At 44.0% G+C, this 20,856-nt stretch overlaps 1 protein-coding gene across 5 annotated transcripts in view; it reads left to right on the top strand.

Annotated features, from left to right (window-relative positions):
* Positions 1–20,856, top strand: part of LOC126210263 (1-phosphatidylinositol 4,5-bisphosphate phosphodiesterase) — a 421,472-nt gene that overhangs the window by 286,512 nt on the left and 114,104 nt on the right. For all 5 annotated transcript variants that reach the window (XM_049939453.1, XM_049939454.1, XM_049939456.1 and 2 more), the window contains one exon: positions 8,580–8,715. In XM_049939453.1, coding sequence (XP_049795410.1) covers positions 8,580–8,715 — 136 coding nt within the window. The remainder of the gene's footprint in view (positions 1–8,579; positions 8,716–20,856) is intronic.

Raw genomic sequence — 20,856 nt, 5'->3', positions numbered from 1 at the left:
AGGTAGAAATTCAGACCGATGGTTCCTTTAATTGGCACACAGTGTGAGAGACAATCAGGGAAATGACACAAGAGTATAAGTTAGTGAAGCTGAAAAATTCCTGACAGAATCAAATAATACAGGGCCGGCTGTGCAACCTTAAATAATAAGTGTGTATGATTCACAGCAGCACCAAAATGAACTGTGACATGTATACAGTGATCTTGTCCGCCCCGATAGCTGAATGGTCAGCGTGACAGACTGCCATCCTAAGGGGCCTGGGTTCAATTCCCGGCAGGGTTGGGGATTTTCTCTGCTCAGGGACTGGGTGTTGTGTTGTCTTCATCATCATTTCATCCCCATCTGGCGTGCAGGTCACCCAATGTGGCGTTGACTGTAATAAGACCTGCACCGAGGTGGCCGGACCTGCCCCGTAAGGGGCCTCCCGGCCAATGACGCCAAACGTCAATTTCCATTACAGTGATCTTTGGTATATGTAGTATGAAACTATGAGATTTGACTTACATCTGCAGGAATATGTAATAGGAGATTCCAAATAATTGTACGAGGCATCTATCAAAGTTGACATTCTGTGATTGACCTTATTTTAACAGCTGACACAGCTTAAATTTTGCTGTAAAATGATATTGCAGTAATGAGATCACAACACGGGCCAACGAAAATATATTTTTTAGCACTGAATCTGTCTTCAATTACTTCCAGTCACATATAGGTTTGTTGCAGTGTAACTTTACTACAAACTTGGAAATTAGTAAAACGTGTAATTGGAATGAAAAATAATTTTATCTTTCAGTACAAACAAAGCTTTTATTGAGGTATAAATATGAAAATGTTCCATTATCAGATGGGAATAATATGACCATTGGATGCCATTTCCATTCTCTCTCATCCACAGCTTTTTCACCTCGAAGAAAGCATCAGGTGCAGAGTGACCGACAGCAGTGCTGCAGTGCACAGTACCTTTCTGATGACAAAATTGAAGTCAGTCTCGAGTCTCATCGGACAGCCTAAATTCTAGGACTTTTCCACCCTGACGGCTATAATTGGAGTCCATTTTGCTCCCTAATAGCTCAGTAAGAAATTCCTTGAGTTGTACCTAGGGCTGCCTCATAGTAACAGAAATTTTCGATTCAGATCTGGAATCAAACATTATTTTTTAGTATGCCAGGCCCAGCAGATATGCCTTCTCCCATCTTCGCCTCTGATAGGTAAGGAAAATTCTTGCAGCTACACTTGAAATATTCTCCAACTTTGGTTAAGGCTTTCACAAAGTGTTTCATCGGGCCTAACTTCATGTGTACAAGTGCTAGTGGAATTTTTTCCAGGTCTGCTACCTACTTGTGAAAAATGTTCTTCCATCCACACTTTGGACTAGTGTGTTCTGAACCGATGTCGATCAGTTGCCCTGCCGTCGATTACGAGTAAGAGGTTATTAATTTAAATATTATTGTCACCGTTGTTGGCAACACTCTCATAATCACGACAGAGGGGTGCAGAGAAGAAACCTTCCAGAAGGTCGTGGAGATCAACACTGGACACAGCTGCTCTTGCTGGCGGGTAACCCTCTTGCTACACACCGACGAGTTGTTGTGAGGGACAGTCTGCAGCCACTGGCCAGGCCTGCACTGCCCATAAGCCTCTCAGTCTTTCCCCATCCACCCACTCTGCAGTTCCAGTGCTCTCCTCCTTTCTAAATTCTCTCTTTTACCCCTTTCAGCTGACTATCCACCGGTCTCACTTTTCATATATTTGCTCAGAGCCTCAATTTCTAGTGTCTGCCTCAGTATTCTGTGTGTCATTCTCTTTCAATTTTGTACCATTCGAGCTTCCCAGTTTACGTCCTAATTCCTGTAATGTGCCCACAACTTGCAGTGTTGCATGTAATGCAGCCGCCTCTAGATCTCGGGCTCCCGTATTTGATTCCTGGCCAGATTGGAGGTTTTCTTCACTCAGAGACCAAGTGTGTCATCCTAATCGTCTCGTCTCTGTCAGTGCGTGAGCCACCTGAGTGTCATTGAATAGAAAAACACGCATTGGGCGACCGAATGACTGCAGACAGGGTCTCTGTGCCATTAATGCTGTACAATTGTTTTGTTTCCTTTACTGTTTCCCCAGTCTCTTTATTTATTATTCCATCTGTAGTAATCATTCACATTCTGCTTCTGTGAAATTTCATTTCACGGGCCTGTATCTTGCTTAAACCCATTTTCTTCCCTGTCCGGGTTTCAGAAGGCCAGGTCAGGATAGCCACACAGCAGAGTCAATAGTTGCTCACCTCTGTTAGCCGTGGGACACTGTTATCCCACACCGGGCTCGTGACACTTCTCACAGTATTGCTGCTTCTACTCGCCCCTCTCTCTTGTTGGCTTCCTCGTCATTTGTTCCACTATGTTTCTGCACTACTGTAAGCTATCTGCATTCTCCAGCTGTTCTGTTGCCAGCACAAGTCCCAGGATAGTCTTTTTCCCTCCTGATCACAATCATGAACTCACTCACTCTTCCTCACGTTACATTTCTTACCAAATAATGTGACCACCTGTACCTGTGCATCAAATTGCTGCTGAGCTAGATCATCCGTGTTCCCCCAGATTATTAGGTCACCAGAAGTGCTGTTAATTTACAGTTGTCTTCTCTGACTTTTTCTGCCACTGTGTGCATTACGTCATGTGTGGCGACTGCAAAAATTGAAGGTAAAAGTGAACTTTTTTGTTTTAAATGTCTTCTCTGCAACGTCACATTGCTTCTACTTTGGTGGTAACCAAGCCAGTTGCTCATTTTTGCACGCCTCGGCTCTTGAGGACTTCTCATATGTTACTGGGGAACACACTTCTCACAATCCAGGAAGACCATCAGCAAATCTGGGTGACACTTGTAACATTTCTGTTAACCGGTTCCTCTGCCACCATTTTCATATCTGTAAATGAAAGGCACAAGAAAATACTGTAGAATGTGCAGGTTCTTGTGCCTTTCATTCATAGTGCTGCTCCTGTACCTGCCTTACTGCAAGGATAAGATTTGTGACTGGCCTGATGCTTTGTGGTTGTTTCGTCATTTTTTACTCAGCCACCTCTCATACTCTTCTGTAGAATTTTCTCAAGTATTTCCATAGAACGGCACATCAGTGACACCAATCTATAATTCTTAAATAGTGTCCTTTCTTTTTTTGAAGACTGGGTCAGTATTCCGTACTTCCTCCAATCAATCCTGGTCACAACTACAGCCACGCAACTGCAGACAAGCAAATGGACACAGGTCAGGACCACCAGGAGATTCTAACTGGTGATGAGAGCTAGCTTTGTCATCATTGCACAAAAAATACAAATGCACAGACTGGTTCTGGTTACAGGCAAGACTCCATATGGCTGTCACATTTTGTTCGGTCAACTCGGCATCTCCCCTCTGTACAGGAGTTATTGGAGCATGTTATGCCCCTTACTGACCAGGTCTGTCACTCTCGATCTGTTGGTGATTGTGTGCTGCAGTGTTGATAAAACAAAAACTTTTGATATTTTGAATGGCATTCTGAAAAAGACATGCCACACACTTTCGTCCAGTTATTTAAATATGACAAAATGTATAGTCCATTGTTTGCTTTGTAGAAATCTTTACTACTCCTTCGTTTTAAATCATACTTACTTAAAGAAAGTGTTCATGTATTTAATGCCATTCTGAAAGAGAACAGTTTGTTCTGAAAGCAACTTTTGAAGATCAGGTACAGTGTGTCTTACATAATAGACACAATCTCTTGCTCAGTTATTTTGATGGGACAAAATGAATGTTAGCAACCCAGTTGGTACAATTTTACTGACAGAGATAGGAGTGGATTAGAAAGGCTTTGACAAAAAGACAGTGGTAGGGGAGAGTCTAGAAATTCTTGTGTGTGCTTTGAAGCACAGTAGCGGGTCATAACAGTTCGGGTAGTCACACCGTGGTTTCTGGGGGTGCGTCAGACCTTATGGTCGTACCCTATGTGAAGGAGATGGGTGAGGTCTGTGAGGCAGTTTTGGTGACTGTGCTTACTTGGTATTTCCACATGAAGATTACATAACCCAGTACAGTAATGTTCTAGACTGTTTTCATGAGACTGAAAAAATGTGCTTTTCTCAACTGGCACAATCAATAGTGTCGAACATTATTATCTGGTGCACCTGACATTGGAATGTAATCGAAACCCATCGAATATTGTAAGTACAACTCGAATACGTGCAACAATTTCTTTGTGATGAGTGGCATAAAATCTGATTGACCACCATCGAAATTTTTGTGCAGCAAGGTCTTTGGGAGTGCAGTGGCATCCCAAAGCTGGCACGTGTATCACAGGGTAGTTCACGTACGACACAAGGACCCTATTCGCCACTGTGTGGGGCCTACGAGCTCCCGTATTTGTGCACGCTGCAACTTGTTTGTCGCGCCGTGACCAGAGGCACGTCAGTCTCACTCACTGTGACTAGTCGGGAGTGGGTGTGGGAGGGTGTCCGAGAAAACTGTTGCGCCATTTATCACGTAGTTCCCGTAATTGGAAACATCTCATAATACTGCGAGTAGACGTGTCGGCGACCTGTGTTCTCTCTTTGCCCTGCAGAAAATAACTTGGAACATTTTGTTGTTTGTCATTTTTCTGAAAAAATCACAATATATTGCTCACACATATTTCAGAAGTTATAGTTTGGTGGAGAAAGATCAGTACAGTAAATTTCACTTTCAGAAATTGCAGACTACATTCTTACTTTGATATTCCATAGAAATTCTCAATGTAACTGATCAGAATATTCAGAATTCCAGTGTCAGTTGTTCAGCAACCTCACATAATCTGTTAAATGCAGTTGTGCTTAGTGAGGAAAAAGAACATTTCGAGACGACCTTTCTGTCACGCCAGTGCTAGAACTGATGTCATATGGCAGGAGTACCTGGACTGGTTAGTCGGTGTTTGCTGTAAACTTGCAGTGTCAGATTTGTTGTGAGCAGATGCTGCTGACACGCTAGTCTGAAGTGCTGAATGGTGCAGCTATTTTTTGTGATTTTTTTTTTTTTTCCAAGGCCACCCCTAAGTCAGTTTTGGCTCGGATCGATTTGCAACCTGCCAGTGTCTGAGGAACAGATTCGAGTGTACAGAGGAAGGGGAATCTGCCAGCACGAGATGCGGCACAACTGGGGAGAGCTGGGCGTGGTGCATATTTTCTGGGACTCTCGGTTTGCGACACTCCGAATTTTAGTGAATAAACTTTGGTGTCAGTTGCAAAGATTTACATGTTCTACACCCGTGTGATGACTGTGTGTCGCTGCCTCTCTCGGGGCTGTGCTTGCGGGGTTTTTGGGAGCTGGGAAACTGAGATGTGGTTCGGGGCTCCTCTGTCTGTGCTGTGCTGTGCTGCGATGCGCCGCGCCGCTAGTGACGACCGTTTCTGAATGGCAGCTCTCTGCTGCAATTTTCTGCTGTAGCCTTTCTAAATCTGCAGGTTTTAATTTCTGGACATGTTACAGACATGTATTCAGTTGCAGTTGGTGGCAGCTGGAATTTCAGTATTCCACCATTGTATCTTTTGAGATGTTTACCAGTATTGCTCGCATATATCGGGCAGTATCGAAAGTTACTCACTCTGTAATCCCTCAGTGACATACAGTCAATTCACAGGTTATGTGGAGGAAGCTGTCGATTGACGAAGATTCCTTTTATCCGTATCTTCTCCTGGGAAACGTCTTTGTGCTTATGTTTATAAAACAGAGCTACCATTCAGAAATAGTTGTCGCTTTGTAAAAGTTAATGTGTTTGTTTTACTTAATAACTTAGTAAATTGTTTCTATGTTCATGTTACTTAATAACTCAATAAATTGTTTCCATATGTCAGTTTCTAATAGTACAACATCATAAAGTATTACACACACACACACACACACACACACACACACACAAACTGAGTTTCATTTGTCACTGTGTCACAACTTTCAGAGTGCCTGAATATTTTGGTCTGTAAGTTGGGTCATGGATGACAAATGAAATTGAGTTTCTTTCAAAATGGTGAGCAATATGTATTGAATTGCCAACTGTTGTTGCTGTAACATATTGTGGTGTATTGTATCCTGTACAAAATTTCTTATTATGTCTGTTGACATATTGAGAAATCCTTAAAGTAACTGCTTATTTTGTTAGTTAAGTTCTAAAGGTAGAGAATGTGTCTTGTTTGACCATTTGCGTTTTAAGGGACTTAGTAAAATATTAGCATTAAGAATATACACCATTTAGATTTTCTGTCTGTTATATTGCAAGGTGTTGTATATTTTTAAGATAGCTGTCTCTTTTGAAATGGCTTTCATAACTGCACAAAAAGTGTAAGCCATATGTGTTTATGTGTGCATGCTGGCAGTTGCACTTTGCACAACTACAGTCAGTAACTCAAGTGCATGCAGCTCCTTTACATTCACCGCAAACTGTGTAGTTCAGCATATCTAATGTTACAAGTAAACTCCAACTTTTGGTGCACGATCTACTGCTACTGTGTTTTGGATATCAAAAATGTAGCAACCAAATATTTTGCATAACTGTAGCATTTGTTTTATCATCATATTTCATCATTATTTTTAAATGTATTTGGTGTTTTCTCGTAGAGCTAAGAGTAATTTTTAACAGTAAGCCAGACTCAGTATAAATTATTCAGTGATTACCCATAACTTACATTAATTCTGGTATGTAATAATTGAGGCGGAAAATCTACTTTTTTCATGAACATTTAACTGAAATCAGTTGGGAACTGTGTTTAAATGTATTTAAATAAATTATGAGATGTGCAATATAAGGTAGTTGGGTCCCTCTCACCCTGTGCTTTCTAACCTACTCTGAGACTACTGTCTCCTGTTCATGAGGATGGACCTAATAGCTTCAGAAGCTAGCAAAGCTTTTTGTACTCGTATATGTGTCTATTGACAGAACTTAAATTCTGCACATTGCTGTCTGACCACTTACAAAGCCGGCTTATTTCTGTGGATGATTGTGAATCATTGTTTATTTTGTTTGCGGCTGCCTAAAATTTCGGGTCTGTTGTTGAAGAAAGATACCTATCTAAACTGCAAAAAGAGAAAAAACAGTATAAAAGGGTTACAAGTACGAATAAAGCAAAAGAAAAGAAACTTTCCTATGGAATGAGGCAATAATTAAAGAGACAGTGAAAGCTTTGAGCAAATAATAATTTGAATGAGATATGATATGACATGACAAATGAAGCAGAATGTACTTGTAAAGGTCTTTGAGAAGAAGTAAGAAGGCTCATTGAAGTGAAGGTTAAAGTGAACTCATGTTGGAAGCAGTTGGTTGTATTATATAAATCATACTCGAGCATGCTAAGAGGAAAAATTTTAAAACATAGTTAGGTGGAGAGTAGTCAACTGACCTTAGTTCACCATACTTCATCAGTGAAGGTGGCAAATGACACAATAAATGACACAGAGAAAAGTGTTCAAGCATTCTAAGCTTTTGTTTAACATTTCAATTCTTTGAGAGACTGTTTAAAAAAACAGGTGTAAGGTATGAAGAGAGGTAGTACTCCCAGAGAAAACGGTGTGTACACAGAGATAATTGATGCTACTAAAGGAACTTGAGGAAATTATTTACAGAACAGTTGTCTGGAACAGTGCTATAGGTTTCCCTCAGTTTTGACAGTATGAGAACTAGCAGCTCTTGAGAAGACAGGGCATTGATTCATCTGATGCCAGTGTCCTGTTCCTACTGTTTCTGTCAATCTAGACAGACTGAGACAACACATTTTAACTCTCTCACTATATCATTCAGGTAATTGAAAATTTGAAAGGATTTAGGCAGGAGAACCCACAGACCCGTGAATGAAACTGTAATTAATGTTTATATTGGTACTAACTATATGATGCTCTTATAATGCGACCTGTAAATTTATTAAGTTAAGATTACTTCATCGTGTGATGATATTTATGTTAAGCAGCTTTCCTCTTACAGTATAGTATTCATGTAGCCTACATAGTGGCCACTTTACTTAGCATGTGTGTCATTGACAGTTTTCTGGCAGCTTGGGATCAAATAGTATAACCTTTATTTGCTGCCAATACAAAGTCTTGACAGCTTAAAACTGTGTTCTGTAATGGGATTTGGACTCTGAACCTTTCCTAGATAACGCTTTTACTGACTGAGCTAGCTGTTATCCAACCTGTCAGAAAATTTCAAATGACGCACGCCACACAGTCCACTGCTGGGGCAAAGACCTGTTCTGGTTACTGCCAATTTGTTACAAAATTTCAGGGCTCTTTATAATTAACTCATTAAACATTTGACGGTTGTTAAATATCACAAAACTTTCGGAAGTGACGTTTTGATAACAAATATCATTGTATAACTTGATCTTCACAGTACAACATTTTCTTCAAAGCTGTACTAAGATTAGTTAATCTCTGAGAAATGAACACACACGTTTACTGATTATAGTGTATGCTCGAGTCTGTTGAGAATGGACCTACTTGCAAAGATGTAGTCAGTTACTAACTTCCTATAGCAATGTCCCCCCTCCCTTCCCATTTCTCCCATTACATCTCCCACATAACTTATGTCTGTTGTGCTTCAGCTGGATGCGCCTCGGAATGTTGGTGAACCCTAAGGGCAAAGTTCCTGTGAAGGTAGTTGCCAAAACGTTTGCATCCGGGAGGACGGAGAAGATGGTGTACCAGTGTCTGTCAGAGCTGGGACTGCCCAGTGAGAAGGTATGGACTTCTGATTATAGTTGCCTAGATAATTTAGCAAGTAGATGTGGGGCAGTCTAACTGTATGCATAATATGTAGTTTGACAGAAATCCTCAAGTCCAGCAATTAAAGTGCTAGGCACGTAGGTCCACTGATATATACGTACACCACCACTGTTGTCTGTCTGTGAACCTCAAAATCGAGCAGTGCACGTTCTTGTCAGTACGTGTGAACCTGTTTGCTGGGAGTGGTGGCACTTGGCCTGAGGTAGCAACTAAACATTTCAAGGCAATGGTGGTCTCCACTCTATAGCAAAAGCATGCGCAGTGGCTCTCCAGGATTCTCTGATGGGTAGCTTGCAAGCTGAGTAAACACTACTTGCACAGGTGTCATTTCATAATAAGGTTTTGCTTTTCCTAAATTGTTACTCAGAATGTGACAATTTCAACAATGTATAGCAGAAACGTCTGACAATTTTTAACTAATATAGTCTCAATTATTACTTTAACATTTTTACATGTTTATTGATCTTGGGGTGTAGTAGCCATGAAGAAATAAACCTACAAAACAACATCTTAAGATTTGAAAATGACATCCTGTCAGTGGTATCCATCTTTTGCTACTCACTGTTCCAGTCTTTCCCTGTACCCCTAACTTTCACAGGAAGAACCACAATCTGCCTCCTAAAACTGATCCAACTCTTATAATCTTATCTGCTCACAGAGGTTCCACCACTGTGCTCATGAACTGCAAGAATTACCTATCTGATGGACTCCACCAATTGTCAGACACATCCACATATGAGGTCGGTCGCAGTGGTGCCATTCTAGAAATTTAACAGGATCTCCATCCCTTGGTCCATCCCAGAACCTCTCCTTGAGTTATCTCCCTCCTCACCCACATCACTTCCTGCACTCCTACTTTCTGTGTGCTTTCTGAGGTGCATAAACGCAACCTCTCAGCATGCCCCATTATGGGTGAATACTGCTACCCCTTGGAGAGAACCTGTGCCCTTCTGAGCTGATACCTTGAGTGTATTACCTGTAACCTACTGTCCTATATAAAGGGGTCATGTGGGGGAGTAAATTCAGTAAGTCTAGGCTCAGTATTGGTTTTAGGTCAAGTGTGATTGACAGCGTCGGTGGTGAAAAAGTGTTTTTTCGGTGTGGTGACTGGGAGGGGGAGAAAAGGCCATGAACAAACCTACGTTGTTTGAATTAGGGAATGAGGCAAAAGGTAAGGCCTTGGAAATGACATATTTCTGTGGGACTGAGGCTTTTGGAGGACAGTTAGTGACACTAATGCAGGCCTGTTTAGGGTATGGGTTCTATGGGCTGGTAGGTGGGACTTGATAGTGTGTTAGATGCAGTAGGTCCGCAAGGCGGGATTTGGCAAGTGCGAGGGGAAGGGGGGGGGGAATTCGATGTAGACTCTCATAGAGGTGGTGGATAGTGGTAGTCAGAGGTGGGAGTATGTGGTAGATGCTGTGTTGGCAGAAGAGCCAACACCGTGTTGCTAGAGGAGGTCGAAATGCACGCGTTTTTATTACACACAGACTGGCGTGAGGTCTGGAACAGTTAAATGTAATTAATATAGCCAATAAGGTACGCTGTTGCTGGAATACTTAACTTTAATCCATAATCGGTGTACATCGCTCTTGACAATACAAAAGTATAATTTCAATATTAACTGGTAATGGCGCCTTGCTAGGTCGTAGCAAATGACGTAGCTGAAGGCTATGCTAACTATCGTCTCGGCAAATGAGAGCGTATTTGTCAGTGTAGCATCGCTAGCAAAGTCGGCTGTACAACTGGGGCGAGTGCTAGTAAGTCTCTCTAGACCTGCCGTGTGGCGGCACTCGGTCTGCTTTCACTGACAGTGGCGACACGCGGGTCCGACGTATACTAATGGGCCGCGGCCGATTTAAAGGCTACCACCTAGCAGGTGTGGTGTCTGGCGGTGACACCACAGTAGACATGTTGGACAGTTGTTTGAGGTGGTGGTGTGTGTGTTGCTCTAGCTCCTAGGGGTTAAGGGTTTCATTCCAGGAGATGAAAGACAGGAATTTAGCATTGCAAAGGAGGAAGATATTACATGTGGAGCAGAGTTAGTGCAAGTAGGTGTGCTCCTGATTTATAAAGTTTTGCAGGACTACATTGGTGAGGACTGTTGGCTGAACTTGAACAGATAGAGATCATAGTGGAATGATGGGTTGCTGCTAGAGGTGGATAATTTCAGACTGGGTTGTTGCTAAGGATAGGGCAATTTTCTGTATTGGTCCAGATGGAAGGGGTGAGCATCTTCAGTGCCTGTGGCCTTGCCTTCACTGATCAGTATCTTTCCTGACACCTAAATGTATCCCTACCAACAACTTCTCCTTTGAAGGCACTACCCACAAACAAATTTGAGCTGCAGCCAAGGACACCTGCACACCATCATCCTATGCTGATCTACTTATGGGCCACCTAGAGAAATCCATCCTACCCACCCAGAATTAAAAACCCCTGACCTTATTCAGATTCCTCATACTCAGGCCAGAGGGTGAGGACATCCCTCCAGAACCTCGATACCTTCTCCCTGTTCGCTTCACCCAGTAAGGGCCATCTGCGGTCGTAACGTTTGCAGCGACGAGCAATCACTCTTCAAATATGCCAAGGGACTCACTGATGCCTTTTGCAGACAGATGTTATTCTCCCACAGTTTGTCGCCTCAGTTGCTTACTGTCCCCAACATACACACTGACCGTCCGGAAAGGATCTCCCCCTCCCGTCTCTTGTAACTCAGTATCACATAGGACTGGAACATTATATACTCGATATATACCTCTAAGGTTTCGACTACGTCTCATTGTGAGCTGAAATGAGGAATATCCTCACCATCCCTCCCTCAGTGGTATCCCACCACCCACCCAACCTACGAAGTTTCCTCGTCTGCCCCCATTCTGGCCGTGCTCCTTGCCCCCGGGTTCATATCCCAGCATTAGACTCAGATGCTGCACCTACACATTGTCAGCTGAATGCACAATGCAGTGCAGGGATTGCAGTTTGACAGATGAACTAGGATGAGGTATGGGCATTGTGCTGTGTGGGGTGGATAGAGGGGAGGGGGGGGGGGGAGGTGGGAGGCAAGAAGAGGAGTCTGGGTGGATGGCTAGTAGATCGAAGGGAGGCAGCTGGTTCGTCAACTAGGGATGTGGCAGGGTGGCAGGTGCCAGGTGCTCAGGCTAGGCACATGAGGCATGAGTGCCATGGAGCCAGTGTGGAGTGACTGGGAGAGGGTGACAGGGCAGAGGAAGGGGAGACTTTGGGTAGAGGGTTTGGGGATAACAGCTTAACAGAGATTGGGGCCAGGTGGGTTACAGGAACTTTCATCTGCATAGTTCAGGAAAGTTGTTGGTCGAGGGAAGAATCCAGATGTCCCAGGTTGTGAAGTAGCCATCAAAATCACACTTGTTGTGGCCAGCTACGCCACAGGATGGTCAACTTTGTTCTTGGCCACAGTTTGACAGTAGCTATTAATTACTTGTCGATGGACCCCATTCGCCACCGGTCTGTTGCGTGGTGGAGCCGTGGCCATTGCCACCATCATCTGTGATTATCGTTGTGCCTTGCAACGTCTTAAGCAGCACCAGTCCTCCACCAGTCTTATTATCTTTAAATGTCTTTGCTCCAAGCAGTTGTGTTGGGAATGCTTTCTCTTGTCCGTAGGTTCTTCTGTCCCTTCGTCTTGGGTGTGGGCTACATCTGTACCCTACAAGGTTGTCAGTGACACTCTTCTATTCCGGGCCTTGCTGTTCCAGTTGGCCTTTGTACGAATCCGTCAAGTCTCATGGAATACTTTACAACCCATTTTGCGACAGCAGTGTTGAAAAGGTGAAAGGCGTCAGTCTCCTATCCAGCTGCCTTCCTCCTTCAAACAACAATGGATTGAAGCTTCCCACTTGTTTTGCTCCATGTCAGGCAGAAACCTACATTGAACCTTTTACTGAATGGGAACTTTGTCTGGCCCTCTCTTCCTCCCACAACTGAGTCCCTGGCCCTGATTTCATCCATAACCAATTGCTTAAACTTATCAGTCCTCCGTGACGACAGTATCTTGTCCAGGTGTTTAACCGCATTTCACTAGCAAGGGCACCTACCCCCCATTCTTTTTGACCCCTCCGGGGAAGGATTTGTGGCTCTAGGTCAAATTTCTCTTTGTTCAGTTGTGGGCTGACTTTCGGGGGCCTACCTCCCTGGCTAATAAATTTCATGCAGTCAAAGAGACTCCCACCATGTGATGTTCTCCCCTCGAAGTCATCAGGCAGGAATCTACCATCCTCTGCTGTCTTTGTATCGCCCATACTAGGTTGACCCATCGTTTTTAACTCCACAATGAGTGCCCTCGCCCCCCTGCCCTGATTGTTGTGGGGGCCCTCCTGACGTTGATCTGTATTTTGCTGAACTACCTGCGCCATTTGGCCCTTTGCATTAAATATTCCCTCCCACCTTCCTCATCCTCAGTGTTAGTGGACAACCCTCACATGGTTGCATCTGTCCTTGGCTTTGTTTGCATAAGTGGTTTCTCCTCCAAGGTTTAAGTCCTTGAATTTCACTGTGATATTGGGGAGTCCTTTGGTTAGCATTAGCGTTGGCATTTCTGTTGGTTATGGAGACTTTGGCCTTGCCTCCACACTGGCCAGGCTCTCCCCCATTTTTTCCCCTATGTTTGTGTGGTCTTTTGTGCCGTTTTGTTTCCCCTTTTCTTGTGTCTTCTTCCCCTAGTGTTGTCCCCATTGTGTCATTTATCGTGGTACGGTATGAGGATCAGGAAGGGTCGGCTGTGGTGCTGGTACCCCAGTGTGCGTATTGTTTCTGGTCCGCCCATTTCTGCTGTTCCCCCCCCCCCCCCCCCCCCATGCCCATGCCCATCTGTTCTTTCCTCTTCCTGCTGTCCCAACATTCCTCTTACCTCTTTGTTTGCCCGTTTGCCCTTCCCCTTGACTAGACTGTATATTTGTGTTTTTCCTCCCTTTGTTTCTGCCACCTGGAATCGATGACCTCGCTTGTTTGGTCCCCTCTCCTAATTGACCATCCGAGGAACGTTACTTCACTATCCCAACACTCTGTGCCCAACAGTTTTCCCATCCTCTGTCGTATCATACCCTCCCAATTCACATCTGCAGATCACCTCCATTGTGCACTGCTTGCCAATGGCTCTGGCCCTCGTGCGTAGTGCAATACCTGCAACCCCTCCCACCCTGCATCCCTAGCTGGGAAACTGTCTGCCTCCCTCTGAGCGGCTAGTTGCTCACCCACAACCCCTCTTCCTGCCTCCCACCTCTCTGTCCCTCTACCCCTGTCAGATCACTGAAGTTAAGTGCTGTTGGACTGGGCTAGCACTTGGATGGGTGACCATCCGGTCAACCGAGCACTGTTGGCAAGCAGGGTGCGCTCAGCCCTTGTGAGGCAAACTGAGGAACTACTTGATTGAGAAATAGTGGCTCCAATCTTGTAAACTGGCATATGGCTGGGAAAGTGGTGTGCTGACTATGTGCATCCAGTGACGCCTGTGGGTTGAGGATGACATGGCAGCCAGTGGGTAGCATTAGGCCTTCAGGGCCTGTTTGGGCGGAGTTTAGGTTAGCTTCAGAATAACATAATCCATCCTGGTTTTACATAATCCATCCAGGTTTTTCCATTGTAGAATAACGTAATTGCCACATGTTAGCATTTGCATACCTACAGGTCTAGTTTGACAAGGACAGGTAGTTGGCTAAAGTCTTGTAGTAGGAACCATCCCATCATTTCCATGAACTAATTTAGGGAAACCTTAATCGAGATAGTCTGGTGAAGATCGGAACCTCGTCCTCCTGAATATGAGGCCAGTACCTGCCACTGGACACCTGCCACCCATTCCACACCAAAAAATCCCTCCTGTGCAGCCCATCCAAGTGTAGGTGGGGTATCTGCAGTGACAGGAACTCCCTAACCCAGTACACCAAATATCTCACTAGGGCCTCAACAGGTGAACCCTACACCCCAAACCTCATTTGAAGCCTCTTCGTCTCTGTGTAACTGCTGCAACTTACATCCACTTTAACCTGCTTACTCTGCTCTACTGTGTCTCTGCATCTACAGGTTTTACCTCCCACATTTCCTTCCATTACCAAACTGACAATTTCTCGATGCCTCAGAACGTGTCACAACAATGCATCCCTTCTTTTAAACAAGTTGCAATTTTCTTTTTTCCCCCAATTTGCTTCAGTACCTCTTCATTAATTATCCAATGTACACATCGCATCCTCAGCATTCTCCTGTAGCATCATATTTCAAAAGTTTCAACTGTCTTCTTTTTTTTAAATTGAGTTCACTTCTACAAGGCTACACTTCAGACCAAAAACAGAGTGTGTGTTTGGGCGTCTGTGCGACTGTATATAATGTTGTTAGAAAAAAACTAGTGATTGAAAGCTAGTGTGAATGCTGTTTTCTGTTTTGTGTTTCTGCACTCCATGCATCGATCCACTGTAGGTGAGTGGTTGCCTTTCCCTAATATACACTCCTGGAAATTGAAATAAGAACACCGTGAATTCATTGTCCCAGGAAGGGGAAACTTTATTGACACATTCCTGGGGTCAGATACATCACATGATCACACTGACAGAACCACAGGCACATAGACACAGGCAACAGAGCATGCACAATGTCGGCACTAGTACAGTGTATATCCACCTTTCGCAGCAATGCAGGCTGCTATTCTCCCATGGAGACGATCGTAGAGATGCTGGATGTAGTCCTGTGGAACGGCTTGCCATGCCATTTCCACCTGGCGCCTCAGTTGGCCCAGCGTTCGTGCTGGACGTGCAGACCGCGTGAGACGACGCTTCATCCAGTCCCAAACATGCTCAATGGGGGACAGATCCGGAGATCTTGCTGGCCAGGGTAGTTGACTTACACCTTCTAGAGCACGTTGGGTGGCACGGGATGACGTGCATTGTCCTGTTAGAACAGCAAGTTCCCTTGCCGGTCTAGGAATGGTAGAACGATGGGTTCGATGATGGTTTGGATGTACCGTGCACCATTCAGTGTCCCCTCGACGATCACCAGTGGTGTACGGCCAGTGTAGGAGATCGCTCCCCACACCATGATGCCGGGTGTTGGCCCTGTGTGCCTCGGTCGTATGCAGTCCTGATTGTGGCGCTCACCTGCACGGCGCCAAACACGCATACGACCATCATTGGCACCAAGGCAGAAGCGACTCTCATCGCTGAAGACGACACGTCTCCATTCGTCCCTCCATTCACGCCTGTCGCGACACCACTGGAGGCGGGCTGCACGATGTTGGGGCGTGAGCGGAAGACGGCCTAACGGTGTGCGGGACCGTAGCCCAGCTTCATGGAGACGGTTGCGAATGGTCCTTGCCGATACCCCAGGAGCAACAGTGTCCATAATTTGCTGGGAAGTGGCGGTGCGGTCCCCTACGGCACTGCGTAGGATCCTACGGTCTTGGCGTGCATCCGAGCGTCGCTGCGGTCCGGTCCCAGGTCGACGGGCACGTGCACCTTCCGCCGACCACTGGCGACAACATCGATGTACTGTGGAGACCTCACGCCCCACGTGTTGAGCAATTCGGCGGTATGTCCACCCAGCCTCCCGCATGCCCACTATACGCCCTCGCTCAAAGTCCGTCAACTGCACATACGGTTCACGTCCACGCTGTCGCGGCATGCTACCAGTGTTAAAGACTGCGATGGAGCTCCGTATGCCACAGCAAACTGGCTGACACTGACGGCGGCGGTGCACAAATGCTGCGCAGCTAGCACCATTCGACGGCCAACACCGCGGTTCCTGGTGTGTCCGCTGTGCCGTGCGTGTGATCATTGCTTGTACAGCCCTCTCGCAGTGTCCGGAGCAAGTATGGTGGGTCTGACACACCAGTGTCAATGTGTTCTTTTTTCCATTTCCAGGAGTGTATGTATTGCTCTGTCCAGGAATTTCTGTTATTGTTAAATCTTCAGAAAAGATTTTCTAACACTTAAATTTACATCTGATGTTAACAGATCCCCCATTTTCAGAAATGATTATCTTGCTATTTGCCAGGCAGCATTTAATGTCTCCACTGTTCATCCATTATCGGTTATTTCACTGCTTAGCTAGAAAAATACATTAAATGACTTAATTTGACTTCATTTGATTCATTCCATTGTCATCATCCTATAATATCTCTTCAGTTCGCTATCCATTATGTTCGAAAGCTATTTTGAGTCCTTTGCTATCTCTGACACAATTACGATATAATCTTCAGACCCCAAGGTTTTAATTGCTTCTCTCTGAACTTTAATTCTCTTTCCAAATTTCTCCTGTACCTTGTAGTTAAACAATAAGTGTAGTGTGAATGATGTTTCACTGCAGGATTGAGCATTGTGCAGCAGGACAGTAATGCCAACTGTAGTCGTTATATACTTCCCCTCTTGATAGTTGGCTAATATAAACTACTGCGAACAGAGCCTCTGTAGACAGAGATAGATCTTTGTCGGTGCAACTGTGACTCTATGTAACAAGCATATGATACACACTGTTTTTTTTAATCATAGTAACGTAATGAGTAATCCTTAATGTGCCTCAAACCGTGGTAGCTCTGCACAGTGAAGCAATACATTGACATCACAGGAAGGTGGCCCAAGCTGTGGACTAGAAGTGAATAGGCCTGACACTTTACAATATAATGCAAAACATAACAATTCATACAGATTTTGCTATTGATATAAGCAGTGGGGTCACACATCTCACGCAGAATACATTTATGATGTCAAGGAAAACAGGAAAATGTGGTTTGAGGTGTGAAAGTAGGAAAAATAGACACCAGTGGAAACTGCTGGGTAATGTGTCTCGAGAAAGTGAACAGTGATGGAGCACTTTTGCTGGATTAGAAGAGTATACCTCAGGCTGAATGCAGTAAGAAATGTATCTCAGATGACATGTGTGAGAAAATATTGGATATACACTGGAAGATAAAGGATTGCAACAGAAGAGTACATTATGTTGCTGGTTTTTTAGAATTAATTAATAAAAATGAAAATAATCAGTTTAGGTAACCTCGAGAGCAATACCTCATTCAGCTTGAAGTACTGAAAAGTGAAAAGATAACAATGTCCATAAGTCTGTAGTGAAAATTTCTCCATACGAAACCATGATCGCAGAAGTGATTATGGTAACATGTTTTTGTCTTGTCTTCTGCCTTACTAGCATAGTATGAAGAATATTCTAAAGAATTTTTCAAAGCTAACAGTCCCGTATCTTATAGGCTCATTTGTGTTGAATTCCACAAGATGAGATAGACTATGAAATGGCACTTGCGACATGAATGGCCTGCAAATTGGTGTGCTTACAACAGAGAGAAGGTTCTACTAACGAAAGAACTTAAGAGCACCACAGACTTGTTGATATCGCCTACTGATTGATGATGAAAGAATCTACCGAAAGGTGCTGCAGAAAGAAAGACAAAAGAGTTCTGATTTACAACACTGCCTATGGAGGCCTCTTCTGTAGAATTTTGTGACTTTGAGAAAATGGCCACCTTTGACATACAGTTTTCTATCACTTTGACAAACTATAAACATTCTGCTCTCCGTGGAATGAATGTCTGGCAGGAAGAGCAGTGAATGTAATAGGGTTTTGTTCATATCAGCTCATTCCATTCCATTTCTACAATTGTTGCTTCCCTCTCAAACCTCTCCTCTTACTTTTGACAATTCCAAATAATACAGCAAGAAAGTACTATATGCAATGGTCAAAAGTAAGAGCAGAGGTTTGAGAGGGAAGCAACAGTGATAGATGGAAATGGGAGTGAGGTTAATAACAAAGAGGCACTGAAGGTATTGTGGAAGGAATACTCTGAGCATTTACTAAATCTAAATGGGCTTGTAGATGAGGATAATAGACTAAAGCAGGTAGAAGTAAACTCCAAGGGGGAAAAGGATCCGACACGGAAAGAAACGGAAATGGCACTCGACAGGTTTAAAGGAGGAAAGGCACCAGGTATGGACAAAGTAAGTGACAAGATGGTGAAGGCAGCAGGGAAGATTGTGGAACAGTGGCTGTATCGTGTGATGAGATTCGTGTGGAATGAGAAGACGACTCTATAAGACTACAAGAGAACACTAATTGTCCCTGTATTCAAGAAAAGGAGTAGGAAGGATTGTAGAAACCACAGGGGAGTCACACTGATACCACTCTGTGCCAAAGTATATGAAAAGATCCTGGAGACCAGACACTAAACGAGGGTTGAGAACAAATTGAGGAAGGAACGGCATGGCTCCAGACCTGGCGGGTCAGCTGTTCTCATGTTTGCAGTGAGGCAGCTCCGGGAGCACCAATATGAACACCTTATGATGGCCTTTCTCCATATAGAAAAGGCATTTGATTGTCTCTGTAGAACAAAAGATCTGGGAAGCACTAGGAAATAAAGGGGTGGAAAAAGAGACAACAAGCAGAGTGGAGGAGATGTACTATGGAAGTCTATGTTCTGTGCAAGTGGGAAATGAAAGGACAGGTTGATTTTAGCAAACAAGTGATGTGAAACAGAGCAGTGTACTCTCATCTCTCCTCTTCAGTGTGGTCTTGGATAACATAAAGACTAAGGTGGCAGAAAAAAACTGGAGAAGGTGAGATGAAAGCAGTGGTGTTCAGGGGCGACTTGATGATCTGGGGAAATGGGGAGGAGGAGATTCAGGAACAGCTGGACACTTGAGAAGAAACTGAGAGACAGTATGGGACGAAATTTAGTGTAAACAAAACTACAAAGAAAGATATGAAGAAGGTGAAAAGTGGCAAATGTGTAATAAGTGTGATAGAGGATAATAGAAGAAATAAAAAAGAGGTCAGTGAATGCAGCAGACAGGCAGAGGCATTCTTTAGAAGTGTTAGGAGCCTGGCCTTGAACAAAGACTTCCACAAAACAGCAGAGAAGTGATCTATAGAAGTTGCCAAATCCCAATATTTACCTGTGCATCTGACATATGGGTAATGAAGAAGAGATGTAAGCAGATTACAGGCATGTGAAACAAAGTTCCTCAGAAGTAGGATAGGAGTAAGTAGGCTAGGTTGGATGAGGTTTGAAAGGATAAGGGAAATTGTGTAAGAGGAACTCTTGCAGAGCAGGATAGAAACATCATGGCTAAGGTGGTGTGGGCACTTAGTCAATGGAAAACAAGAACATTCACAAGAAGGAACACTAAATGGAGATGCGAAGGAAATGACCGATATGAAGACCAAGGAACAGGGCTGAAAGGCATGGAAGAGTGTGTTGAAGAAAGAGGCAAGGACTGGAGGACTGGATTAGACTGACCATAGAAAGATGGTGGGAGAACAGGACTAGATGGTGATGCTTGTGTTTCAGACAGACCCAGCCTGGGGCTGCAGACTGTTCAAGATGATGATGATGATGATAAAGGAATGAACCCTGGACTAATGGCTATAGTTGGGTATTCAAGTATGTGGGCTGGACATAACAAGAACACTTGTGTTCCTGTAATGAGCATAGTGACTCTGCAGAACTCTTCCCTGGAAGTAACTAATCACAAATTTTTACTGCTAGGATATGAATACATGGCGTGTGATACCTCACACACCCCAATTTAAAAAAAAAAAAAAAAAAAACGTGCTTCTGTGATCCTATGAAATGTCCTTGAGACTGGTTACAGTTGATTCTGCACTTATGTAAAAAGAAGCCCTTCATTGTGAATTGAGTTTTCGATAGCTCACCTGAAGATGACTGGCAGGTGCCCAATTGAAGTATTGTGGATTGTATTAACAGTGGCTGGCTGTGAGCCCAGAATGTGGTTGAATGAGCCCTCCATTGTTATCCAATTGACTCAAGAAACCTCCCAAAATTTTACACCATGTTAAGAAATCAGCTTCAGCAACAGCAGTGCAAAGTACACAGTTCTGGTCAACATTGAAACTGAGAAATGTGAAATGTTTACTATTCACTAAAGACAACTGTACACTACTGTTTTGCATCAAGTGACACTTTCTGCTGGTGAAACATTTAAGGCTCAGAGTTTGGGAAAGAGGGAAAGCCAGCAGTAGGGAAAGCCAGCAGTCTTTCTGTGCCAGAGAAGTACACTAAACCATACTTGCTTGCACAACAAAAGAATATGATTTACTGATTCTCATTGAACA

The sequence above is a fragment of the Schistocerca nitens genome, chromosome 10 (genome assembly GCF_023898315.1).
Source record: "Schistocerca nitens isolate TAMUIC-IGC-003100 chromosome 10, iqSchNite1.1, whole genome shotgun sequence".
Lineage (NCBI taxonomy): Eukaryota > Metazoa > Arthropoda > Insecta > Orthoptera > Acrididae > Schistocerca > Schistocerca nitens.
The sequence above is the reverse complement of the archived record's forward strand: the minus strand, read 5'-3'. Positions and strand labels throughout refer to the sequence as shown.